This window comes from Pongo pygmaeus, chromosome 10 (assembly GCF_028885625.2).
Source record: "Pongo pygmaeus isolate AG05252 chromosome 10, NHGRI_mPonPyg2-v2.0_pri, whole genome shotgun sequence".
Taxonomy (NCBI): Eukaryota; Metazoa; Chordata; class Mammalia; order Primates; family Hominidae; genus Pongo; species Pongo pygmaeus.
In genome coordinates, this window is record NC_072383.2 from 78,426,978 (window position 1) to 78,440,660 (window position 13,683).

The window sequence follows — 13,683 nt, forward strand, 5'->3', positions numbered from 1 at the left end:
ATGTGTATGTATATTTATCATTTTAGATAAGTATACACTGTACACTTGTAAGTATTTTTAATCATTTTAGATAAATTTAGGGTCATTTTCAGATGGAACTTTGTGTGTCACAAGAAGCCTCTGCATCTTGATTTGACTTTTTATTCAATAAAGTAATATTGCACTTAATAAATACTGCAGATTTTAATATGCTAAATAGTAACTTTCTTTTTGATTTTTAGGTAGGGAGTACCTGGCACTACAATTGCACCACATATGAATGTGTTAAAACTGATGAAGGAGCAATAATTCTGAACTACACTATGGTCTGTCCCCCTTTTAATGAGACTGAATGCAAAATGGTTTGTACTTTGTTGTATCTAAGAAAATTTAGTATTATATAATTTAGAAAATATACATTAATATTTTCTAAGGTCATACTTTCATTGTGGCTTATAAATAATGGTGAATGTGTTATTTTCATGAATGAATAAAAGCTCTGTTCTATTTTTCCCATTTGAAATTTTGAGTTATATATGGTATTCCAGATAATTCTGCCTTTGAATAGATACTTTGCAATCATTGGGTTTTTATCTATAGATCCAAAGATTATAGAAAAATCATTTGGTCAGCAGACTTGGCCTTCCCTTTAATGTGGATTAATAAGCTAAGGAATCAGAGCTTTTCCAATTTTCTTTCTTAAACAAACAGTCAGATTTTTGATGTCATTCAACTTTAATGCATGCTGGCCTGTATGACGTTTGCCCTCGCTTTTCTGGTCACAGGTCACTGAAAAATTTAGTACAAGTCACAGGATTGCCTATTCTTAAGTTTTGCTCTATCAATTTCCCTATTCTCTCAGAGAAGAGTTTACTGGAAAAGTAGATTTGTGAACATGATATAATTTTTATTTTGCAAGATTTTTGTAGCTTTATTTATTTAGACAATAATAATTCCTAATGAAAGCTAAGCTTTGTTCTGTTGTGTAGAAAAATAGTACAGTCTAGTCTCATTGATTTTTTTTCAGGATGTACCTTTTCAATGAGGACGGCTGGCTGACTAGCTAGATATAACATGTACTAAAGTCACAGAATTTCAGCTCTGGAAAAAACTTGGGCATCATCTTGTTTCACAGACTAATATTTATAGCGTAAATCGTTCTCTTATTTCAATTGCAGTTAGTAGGTTGCTAAAGCAATTAGTAATTTTCATAAAAATTTAGTCTTAGACAAGAGTCCTTCCAAGGAAGGAAATTTTTTTTATAAAAACTATCAAAGAAAAAGATGTACAATTTTAACATTCAGTTATATTCAGAAACTCAAGTCAAATGGAAGTAGTTTAGGTTATTTCAAGGAGTTGAAAATATATAATGGTCATTATTTAGAATAGCTGTTATTATTTTGTTTTAGTAAGAATATTTTGTGGCATTTAAAGTGTCCTTTTAAGTAGAATAATCCTTTTACACTCTTTCCATAGTACCAATGTATAAATAATATAATTTTAAACAAAATATCTACTCCAGATTTTAAAAACAAATTCTTTTTAGTAATAGTTAAATTCCAATTATTTTTGTATAAAGCCTTTGTGATATTTGATAAAAGTTTTAGAAAAGTTAGTTTTCTTTTTCTAGTATAAGAGAACATGGAAGAACACTATATTCTTTGACTTTATTCCTTTTTTCTCTTTCTAGAATGAAGGGATTGTGAAGCTTTATAATGAAGGCTGTTGCAAGATCTGTAAGTGAGAGCATATTCCATGCATTTACTTGATAGATTAGTTTTAATTGCTCATAGTGATTATGGTTTTTCTCACAAAATTCAATTCCTATGATGCAAAGGGAGAAACAAATTTTATAAAGTGTTTTTGTATTGTATATTTTTTGTATCATATGGTTAATAATTTTATAATTTAGTCTTTAACTTAAAGGTTAAATCTTAAAATTTAAAACTTAAATTATCATATGGTTAATAATTTTGTAAATTAGTCTTTAACTTCTGGAGTGTAAAGAAAGTGTTTTCATTTAGATTAATTTTAATTTAAATATAAATTTTTTTATTGTGGCATATTACAAAAGATATTTCATAAGATTTCAGTATATTTAAAATTTAAAAGTGTCTTGTGATCATATTTGTTTGAACCATGCTGAACTTAAACAAGTAGATGACAGTTAGAATGGCATTATGACTCCAAAAACAACATATGGGGTGCAGTATTTTTCAAACCTGTTTGAATAAGTATATAGTTTTGTACAATAAATTTGGATAATATTTTAGTAAATAATATTTATATCCTTTTCATAAAAGTTCTCATAATTATCTTCATAATTAAAGCTATCTGAATGCAATGTATTTTTTATTAGCTTGGATTATAAGGTTTATTTCATAGTAATTTTTTTTTTTAATGAGGCGGAGTTTTGCTCTATTGCCCAGGCCGGAGTGTAGTGTCATGATCTTAGCTCACTACAACCTCTGTCTGCCGGGTCCAAGCAATTCTCATGCCTCAGCCTCCTGAGTAGCTGGGATTACAGGCATGCGCCATCACGCCCGGCTAATTTTTATATTTTTAGTAGAGATGGGGTTTCAGTGTTGGCCAGGTTGGCCTCAAACTCCTGGGCTCAAGTGATCTGCCCACTTCAGCCTCCCAAAGTGCTGGGACTACTATTTCATACTAATTTTGAATAATTTTAAGGACTGAAATAGAATAGAGGGTTATCCATGAAACCACATTTATTTTTTCTTTTTAAAGTGTTTATGAATTTATCTCAATATAAAAATAGAAATTTTGAGAAAATTGGCATAGACAGTAATTTTAAAATTTAGAGAAGCTTTTAGGAAAGGGCACAACAAAGTTCAATTTAATAATACCATGCTGTAATCACAGCACTCTGGGAGGACAAGGTGGGTGGATCACAAGGTCAGAAGATTGAGACCATCCTGACCAACATGGTGAAACCCCGTCTCTACTAAAAATACAAAAATTAGCTGGACATGGCAGCATGTGCCTGTGATCTCAGCTACTTGGGAGGCTGAGGCAGGAGAATCACTTGAACCCAAGAGGCGGAGGTTACAGTGAGCCAAGATCACGCCACTGCACTCCAGCCTGGTGACAGAGCTAGACTCTGTCTCCAAAAAACAAAACAAAACAAAACAAAGCAAAAAATTGTGGTATAGGGCCAGATTTTTAGATATGAACTGACATGCATCTTGAGGAAGATTTCTGAATTTCTTTCATGAAAGACTAAATCCCATAAATATGTAAGATTAGTCTTATATTTTTAGATATGTAGAGTCATATTGAACAGAATATTAGAATGTATTAAAATATTAATACAAATACTATATAACATATACTATCTATATACAATATATAATATGTAATATATTATAATTTATTACCCCCAAAATCCAATGAAATAGGTTCTGACATTAGCTTGATTTTCCACTTAGTGGGGTTAAATAATTTGTCCAAGTCATACCTCTTATAAGTGATAATGCTAGGAATCTACTGCGGGCCTGATTTCATGTCCTGCTTCTTAACTCTTCATGGTATTCTGGAACATTGCCAGGACAAGTTTTAGGAAAGGGCAGAGGCTGAATGATGAGTTCTGCTGAAGTGGCAGGGCTAGAATGACTGAATTTTTATTTACATAATGTCTAAAAAGCCAAACTCAATGCACACATATACACCGACAACAAGCAAAAAAGTCCAACATAGGATGGCCTGACATCTAATTTATTATTATATTAGTTTGCAGGGCTGCTGTAACAAACCAAAAAGTGGCTGGAAATAGAAATTTATGGAGATTAGAACTCCAAAACCAAGATGTCAGCAGGGCTCATTCCTTGGAGGTATTATGAGAGAGAGATCTGCTCCAAACCTCTTTCCTTGGCATGTAGATGGCCATCTTCATGCTCACATGTTGTTTTTCCCGTATGTGTGTCTAACTCCAGATTTCCCCTTTTTACATGAACACCAGTAATATTGAATTAGCACCTCCTAATGATCTCATTTTTGCTCAATTATTCCTGCAAAGATCTTGTGTCCAAATAAGATCACATTCTAAGATACACAGGCATTTTAAAAGACACAATTCAACCCATGATAATTATATTGCAAAGACTTTTAGGGATAGTATAATATCACCTATATATTTTTAATTACTAAGGCTTTAATTAGATACACACTGATTAAAAACATTCTGTTCATTAGAAATAAGCACTTTTTCATTCAGAATTCTCTAAATCAAATATAAACTAATATGAATCGAATAGTCATTGTATCAGGGACTCAAGGAATGAAATTTAGCTTTAGAATATGAGGAAATTTAAGATTTCACTTTTTTTTTTCCATCTTCTTCTTCAGAGTCTAGACTCTTCCTTAGGTATGAGATGGAGGAATAGAGTCACATGGCAATGTTAAGGCCCTGGCTTCTGTATCCCCATGTTAATTATTAGAGAAGTGAGTACAGTTATGTTATCTCAGGGCAGACAGGGGATTATCTCTGTGACTAATCATATGAATGACCACTATTGCCTGCCACACACTGACACTCTATTAAGCACATTGCTGACAGGACCACACCTAATCCTCACAACAGTTCTGGGAGGCAGGTATGTTTTCCCTACAGATGAGAAATAGAAGGTTCAGAGAGAAGCTGATCATAGTAGTAAATAATAAATTTAGGCCTGTCCAGCATCTGGGCCCAGGATCTTTCAACTCTGCTAAGTTCTTTGAAGTTGCAGAATAATAACAAGCCACTTCAGTTTCTCTCATCTGATGTGAAAGGACTTGTAATGTAGTTTCTGCTGGCATATTAGAAAACCCTTTCCTGCTGCCTTTGCTTTCTGAAGACTAGGCTGTGTTGAAGAGATTGTGGAGGTTGGATACTATCGCAGGCTCTGTGTTGAATAAAATCTGTTACAATAAAGTTTTTGAGGAATGAATTAGAAATGACTCTTGGTACAAACAAACTCAGCTAACGATAAGTTAATGCTGCCCTGGTTTCATTTACTGAATGAATTAACTCGTTGGGTTTTTACTGGATGCCTACATGACAAACATCTTTTTAGCCACTGGGACCATAATAGTGAATGAAGCAATATCTGCATGGAGTGTGCTAATTACCAAGAAGGAGAAGAAACACCGAACCCATAAATATATTCTAATATGTCATTTAGTGATGAGTGGTATAAAGAAAAATAATGTAGAATAAAAGGAATGGAGAATGAGAGGAGCTGGGTTGCTAACTTAAGCGGGGGCTTAGAAAATGCCTTGGTGATGAGGCGTCATTTGAGTAGAGACTGAGTGTACTTGGGAAGCCATCCAGATGGTGAAGAGTGTTCAAAGTGGAGGAAATAGCAAAATGTGGCTATTGCACAGAAAGTGAGAGGAGGAAGGTGATAGAAAGAAGAGGGTGAGGCATCTTATAGGTCATGGTAAAGATGATTTTTTTCCTTGACTATTCTTTATTCTTGAACTTATGTAAGAATGGAAGGGCTAAGGAAATAATCACTGAGTGAAAGCACCATAAGGGGCAGAACAGCCTGCACTCAACCAACAGCACTGAGCCTTGAGTCACACCATGAGCAGGAGGTCAGTGAAAAGAGATAGAACCAGCATAGGAGACTGAGGAGGAGCCGTGAGTGAGATAGGATGAAAACCAAAGCAGGTGAGCTCAGGAAGCCAAGTATGGAAGGTGCATTAAAGAGTGTGTTGTGCACATGTACCCTAAAACTTAAAGTATAATAATAATAAAATTTAAAAAAAAAGAGGACAGAGTGATGGACTGGGTCAAATGCTGCTGAGAAGTCAAATAGGGTGAGAACTGAGAGATGATCTTGAAATTTAGCAATTTGGAGGTCATGAGTGACCTTGAGGACAGTAGTGCTTCAGTCAGTCTTAGCTACCCATCTCTCCTTCAGGCAGAGTAGCTTAATCTTTATCTATTTTACATGTTGAGATTGTTTTAAATTAGGATTTCATGGCTAAATGTATTTGAAAATTGGGATATAAGTTCACTCTTTGAAGTAAGGAAACTCAGCAGGATAATTCAGTGATTTTCCTAAAATAACAAAGCAAGTTGTAATAGAGAGAACCTTGGTTTTTGCATCTTGATTCAGGGATTACATTCACTATCATACATCATTAAATATAGATGCTTGCATGAAATAGCATGTGATAATCCATTATACACACAGATATATATTAAGATATCATGAATGCATACAAAGTGTTTTCATTTGAAATTATAAAACACCATTTCAGAGCCATAAAATCAAGTAAGACTCATCCATACACTTCAATATGGTTGATAAGTGATTCTATTAAAATTTTGCATTATTTTATATTAATGTCCATTAAGATAATGTAGTTTTAAATGTCTCAATTTTCATTTTAAAATTGATGTATATATGTAGTTATGCATTAATTACGTATGCATATATCTACTTATACACTTTATGGTTCATTCCAAAAATTATTTTAAACACATATATGCCACACACAGGTTGATGTTAGCATTATTACATGTGTGGAATATTTCTGATTTCTGATCATGATAATTATTCTAAGACAATAAGATATAAAGTGGAAATCAATAAGTGTAAAGCCAGAAAATATAAGAAAATCTATTTAGAAGATGAAAATAAATATTGCACATAAAAATGTAAGAGAGAAGTTTTAAATATCTTTCAATACTGGAATATATTTTATATAAATACACCAATTTTCAACTATAAATATATTCATATGTTTAATTTAAGAAACAATTTAACATAGGCCTTTGATGAATAAATACATTTTATATTTTATCAGGCAAACGAGAAGAAAGAATATGCCAGAAAGTGATCATTAAATCGGTCATAAGGAAACAGGACTGTATGAGCCAAAGCCTTGTAAGTGGAAAAATGTCATTTGCTACATAAATGCACACATCTTTTTAGAAAGTATGTGTGTTACAGAAAGAATAAGTTTGTAAGCCAACAAAATGCCAACACTTACAATATTTAACTGAGATTATTCCTACATTCTAATGTTGCAATATTCTGTTTGTGAAGAAGTATGAATTATTCTTAGCATAATCAGCAGTTCTGAATGATGGTTGCAATCCAGAGGGATAGAAATTGAATCTAAATGTATTTGACTACATGTTGCCTTCACTACGCAGTTTTACTCAGCAAAAAGAGTTCTGCTTCTAACTTTGTCCCTTTTAATATGACCTGCAGCATACTTGAGCCATGATATGACACAGGTTACAATAGATTAACTACATTGTGATTAACATATTCCATATATATTTATGTCGAGTTGTGTGTGCACATTTAATGCTTTGAATGCTATGTTGAGCATTGCCATGAAACATCCCTTTGACTTACGTGAATGATGTTTCATTTATTGTTTTTTACAATCTTGCAACATGCAGAAGCGTGAGGGTTGGAGTGATGAGGAAGAAAGCTTTTCATCAGATTTTCTTAGTGGAATCAAATAATAACCAGTACTTTTAAAAATTGAAGACTTTTTTTCTTATTGTCACTTCTTACAGATAAATGTTGCATCTTGTGACGGCAAATGCCCATCAGCTACCATATATAACATCAATATTGAAAGTCACCTAAGATTCTGCAAGTGTTGTCGTGAAAATGGAGTACGAAACTTGTCTGTGCCTCTGTATTGCTCAGGAAATGGCACTGAAATTATGTACACTCTCCAGGAACCCATAGACTGTACATGCCAGTGGAATTAAACTCTTAGGTTCCAAGAGCTCTATACAACATCATAACGTCAGATAGAATTAACTTTTATTACTATTACTTAGGCATGTGGCAGATTTATGCTGTTTAACAATACTGTATTTTTCAGACTTGGAATGTGGAAATTTAGCAATTGGTACAAAATATATACAGTTTCAATAGCAAAATTAAAGGTATTGCTTTACTCTATTTTAGAAAATCAAATGACTAAGTTGTTCAGCTGAAATGCTGTTATGTATTTAATTGCAACTTGGTGCAGATACAGTATATTCTCATCAATTGGAAGGTTATTTTGCAAAATTCCTTTGATTTCACTCAATAGCTCTTTTTTTCTTAATTTGCGAAGTCTGCTATAGCTATCCAAATTAAGATACCCTTTAATATGTACTCCTTAATCTGGTAAATGTGATCAGTTAAAATTGTCATCTAGATGGCAATAAAGAGTGATATGCTTAGAGATAGATAATAGATTATTTAAAACCTTAATGGTTATTAGAGAAGTCATTATAAATTCCCCTCATTTTGCAGGTGTAACAGATAACCAGAGAAGCTGTGTGACTCGTACAAATTTATTCAGTGTAATAATATAGTAAATTCATGTTAACAGTTGGATTAAATTCTAGCTCTCTCTTATTCCAGTACTATATCACTTTTAAAATCCTGAGCAGTATGTAGTAAGAGGATATCACAGAATCTTTCATTCTTAAAGAGTTTGCATTGGATAGAATTAAGTATTTTAAGTTTAACATGTTTGAAAAATGTCCCCCATACACTGTTATTCCAATAGTAAGGAGCAGGGAAATATAGCATCATTTGCTAAATAGAGGAGATAGATCTTGAACTGTTATTTTTTATATAATTAAAACTGCTATTAAATGTGTTGTCAGTATTTAACATTTAGTTACTGTCTCATTAATATTTAATTTTGAGGATGTACTTGCATACTATTGAAGTTGAGTGCTGTTTTGCTGTTAATGCTGCTGCTTTGCCAATGAAGAATGAAATAAATTTATCTGAATGTATCAATAACTTTAAAATGGAATGCTGCACTTTTAAAATATGGTATATTATTGACATTTGCAAGAAGAATGTATTGAGGTCTTTGGAAATATCCAAATTCTTTGCCACCTATAATTAAAAATTGTCTGAATTTTCTCCTCAGTATAAAGGAGTGAATGCCCTACTTAGTGTAATTGTATCAAGTGAAGTCAAACATCAACAAAAGAACAGTAAAGTCTCATTGCAAAGCAGATACTGGGCCTCAAGGGTGGGCTTAGGCTTAAACTAGATTACCTGCTTTCACATACTAATGTTTTCATTTCAAAATCATGTGTCCCCAAAATATTGCAACTTACTGAATATTTTAGATCTCTTGGGTTACTTAAATATGTGTGAAAAAATTAACATTGCATCTGCAAATCCCAGTGTTTACTGTATATGCAATTGATTTATCCTGTTTGTGCTTAATATAAGTGTTCCTGAGAGGTTAACATTTCAATATTCTCTGATTCCTATTAACATATATATATATATATAAAATTAAGTGTTTTTGCTTAAAATATATTAATAGTTCGCTTAAGAGAAAATGTTATGTATCTCAAATAGAAGTAACTAATGTATATTGTCTATTGCCCATTTTTATTTCCATTTTCTGTAAAATATTCGTTATTAAAAATATTAAATAATCTTTAAACCTATTTGTAGAGAAATGGGAAACACTCTCCCAGAACTTTATAACATTCAACAAATGCAACAAATAAGCATTTAGGGCCTACATGTGCCAGGCACTATTATAAACTCTTGGGACACAGGCAAAACTAAACAGACACAGTCCTAACCCCCTTGATACTTAGAGTCTAGTAAGAGAGCAGGCCTTAAATAGCCATACATATGATATGAGAATGTCCAGAAAGAGATCCCAAAACTTATTAGAATGTGGCATGTGATAAAGATGACTCTGAAATCAGTGGAAGAGTGCAAATTGGTCCTCAATAAATGGTGTTGGGACAACTGAATGGTTACATAGATAAAGAAAAATTTGAATTCATACATCCATTGACATTAGGATAACCTTCAAATGAATCAGAGATTTAAATGTCCAAAAACAAAAGAAGATAGGAGTTACAAAAGAAAATAGGGAAGAAATCTTAGATTGAGGAGAGCCATTCTAATTGTGACTCAGTATCCAGATACCCCAAATAAATGATTCATAGATTTAACAGTTAGAAAACTGAAAACAGATAAATTCTGCTTGGCAGAAAAAAGTCAAAAAAAGATAAAACCAAAGAAACAATATTTGTGATATATCAGTGACACAGTCTAATCCTCCTGTATGTAAAGAACTCTTGAAAAAAATAACAAAAGGAAAAAATTAACAACCTGATAGAAAAATGAGCCAAAGATATAAACTGACAGTTGAAAGAAAAATAAGTAAGACTAGTGGATCCTTTAACAAAAAAGATAACTGAGCACACTTCTAGTTAATAAAAAATATTTTACATTCAATCTACAGAAATTCAATTTCTCACCTACCAGACTGGTAAAAAACCAGCAGTTTAATGATACTTTTATTTTTTAAGGCTCTGGGAAGATAAACACTCTCACATGTCATTGATGGTAACACAAAATTGTAGAAATCCTAGGGAAAACCTAGCAATGTATACTAATATTAGAAGTGCTTTTTGGTTTGACCAAACTGCCTAGAATATATAAGCTGTACAAACGCCTGTACAAATACAAAGTGGTATTTGCGAAGGTTATTAATTGCAGGATTGTTTGTAATAGAAAAGAACCAACAATAGTTGAATAAAGTATGTTAATCCACATATGTAATACTATGCATCTGTGAAAAAAGAATGAAAAAGAAATGTATATATTGGTGTGGGATGATTTCTAACACATATTTTTAAATTGAATAATGTATTGAAATCTAGAACAGCATATTAGATTTCTAGGTGTTGTAAATTAAAAAGGGCCTAAATAAGAAAATATAATCATATTTACATAGGAAGTAAACAATGAGATAATAAAATGGCAAAAACCAATGGTGGAGGTGGATCAGGGTAGATGAAGATTGGTATGCAAACAAGACTTCTCCACATGTATTTTAATATACATTTTGGTTTTTGAATTATGAATGTATTGCATTTCAAATATTTAAATTATATATATATACTAATATAAATAAATGAACAATTCTAAGTTATGATACATGCTGCGAGGGAAGAGTAGAGGTTGCTGAGACAGTGACATAGCAGAATCTAATTTGGATTGGCTGAAAAGTAAAGGGAGGCCTCTGGGAAAATGATGTGTAAGCTGAGACCTGAAGGATAAGTGTGAGTCAAACAATAAAGCATTTCCAAGAGAAGGGAACAACGTGCATCAAGGTCTTTTGAGAGGAAAGGACAAAGGCTGACCAGGGAACTGATAAACAGAATTTTGTTTGTTTGTTTCTTTGGTTTTTTTTTTTATTTTTTTTTAATTTTTTAATTTTTTTATTTTTATTTATTTTTTTTTCTGCTTTTTCTTTTTTTTTCTTTTATTATGATTATTATTATTATTATTATACTTTAGGTTTTATGGTACATGTGCGCAATGTGCAGATGTTTCTTTGTTTTGAGTAATGGGGAGTGTGATATAGAATGAGGCTGGTGAGATGAACTGGGAAGCCAAGCAATAAACAAAAAGGCTGTTATGATGCTATTGCTATAGAACAGGTGAGAAATGGCAGTGACAATAGGAGAAATTGTTGTATATAAGATATATTTCAGAGGTGAAGTCGAGGACTTGGTAATCATTATGACACAGAAAAGTGTTTTGAGAATGCCTCTGAGTTTGATCAGCAGCTGGATGAATGGAGGATAGAAACCTTGGACAGAAAGGTGAATTTTAGCTGTGAGATGGCAACGTTTAGAATCCATTTCTGAGCATGTTGATATGGCTGATTAGACAAGTGAGTGAAGTTATCAGAACGTGGCTATCTTTATTGGTTTGGTGCTCAAAAAAAATCTTTGTTGAAGTATTTTTAGGATTTGTTAATATATAAATTGTATGAAACTATGAGAATGAATGAAGTTATCTAGGGCAAGAGTATATAGTGAGAGGAAAACAGGATCCAACACTGAGTCTTGAAGACCTCTTACATCTAAGGGATTGTATAGAAAAAGAATGGCGGGGGAAAAGGACTGAGAAAGAATGGCCATAGAGGTTGAAGTAAAGCCTGGAACCTTGAAGGAGGTCATAGAACTAAGGGAATACAAGGCTATACAAGGGACTAGAGTTATGGTCTGTCAAATGATGAAGAGTCACTGAATTTATAGAAAGAAGAATTGGTGTTTCTTATGGACAAAAGCATAGTGAAGTGGGTTGAAAGCAGATTGGTAGGTGATAAATCTTTCTCGATACATGCACCACTCCACTTCTGCCCATGCAGAGATTCACTTAGGCACATGCTCATATTTCTGCAGCTGGTGGTGCTGGACCCGCTTCTGCTTGCACCTTCATGGTGGATTCTTCCCACCAGGCTGTGGACACAGGAAGAGCACCGCGCATGCGCAGCTGACCCAGCCCCGACCATGGGCCTCCTTCCCTTCCTCCGATCACTGCTCAATCTACTTCTGTGGAGGAAGGACTCTATCCCTGCCCAGTGCCTGCCATGGGAGCTGTAGCTTCCACCGCCACTTCTGGAAAGAAGCACGTGCCCTCATGAATGCCTTGATGAGCTGAGTAATACAGCTGGAAAGAGCAGAGGAGTTAATATCCTATGGGGTGAACTCTGACCAAGGAGTGACAGGCCCAGGAGTCAGCCAGCAAATTGCTCATCGTTGCTCCTCACTCCCAGTGATCTTTCCAAGATGTAGGGGTTCCATTTGGCCTTTCCAGGTATGTCTCTGTGAGTTGTGGCCTGCTGTCCAACAATCTGCCTTGTACTTGCTTTTGATCGTCTCCTATGTCATCTCACTTTCCTTAAGTTACTTCCTCCCAGTCTTCCCCACCTCAGGCTCTACTTCAACCTCTATGGCCATTCTTTCTCAGTCCCCTTCTCTGGCCATTCACAGATCTCAACGCTGCGTGTGTGTGTGTGTTTATGTTGTGTATACATACACATACGTATATACTTCCTGATAGGCTCAGAAATAAACATTAAAACTACAAGATGCAATTGTTTTGTTATTAAATCAGTAAAGACTTTTAACTGTATACTCTGTCATATTGGGAGGGAGAAGAGTAAAAAACAGACTCTCATGTATTGATTGTAGAAAGTAAAAACAAAATAGCCACACAAATAATTTATTTTGAATATTTGGTTATTTATTTTTGCCTTTCTTTCTGCCTCTCCTGATCTTGAACATATATTTCTGTAATTTTTAAGTTCGTAAAAATTCTTATATTCTTATGCATTTTTCCTGCAGCAGAGATTTTACATGCTATATGGTAGTCCATTAAGTGAATATCACAATTGACTTAGCCAGTCCATTAATGGATATTTATTTCTATTTTTTTCATTTAAATAAATCCTTAAGCATGAAGTGGAATTGAAGGATCAAGTGGTATCAACATGTGAAGAATTTCTTTTCCTATTGCCAAATTTGTCTTCCATAACTGGTGAATCAACTTTTGCTCCCACAAACACTATTTATGAGTTTGTTTCCTTTATCATCATCAATATTATGTAGTAACAGATAAACTCATTGATATAATAAGAAAAAAAATCAGCTCATATGATACTAGTATATGTGTCTGAGCTTGCCACTGAATTCAAACCTTTTTACATACTTACTGTAGTTCTTTTGTCTATTTTTCCTGTGTCTATTTTCTTACTTGGTAATTTCAAACTATGCTCTATAAGGACAAACAATTTTACAAACTTTAACTTACCTAACACTACCTTTTAAAGGTTATATTGCAATGAATGTAATCTAGCAATTTTGATTCCATTTTTAAAAGTTAAATTATT

At 33.3% G+C, this 13,683-nt stretch overlaps 1 protein-coding gene across 2 annotated transcripts in view; it reads left to right on the forward strand.

Moving 5' to 3' along the window:
- OTOGL (otogelin like) overlaps positions 1-10,550 on the forward strand; it is a 289,364-nt gene extending 278,814 nt beyond the window's left edge. For both annotated transcript variants that reach the window (XM_054443471.1, XM_054443472.1), the window contains 4 exons: positions 222-341; positions 1,670-1,715; positions 6,793-6,872; positions 7,520-10,550. In XM_054443471.1, the coding sequence (XP_054299446.1) occupies positions 222-341; positions 1,670-1,715; positions 6,793-6,872; positions 7,520-7,720 (447 nt within the window). In that variant the 3' untranslated portion in view covers positions 7,721-10,550. The remainder of the gene's footprint in view (positions 1-221; positions 342-1,669; positions 1,716-6,792; positions 6,873-7,519) is intronic.
- Positions 10,551-13,683: the final 3,133 nt, after the last annotated feature.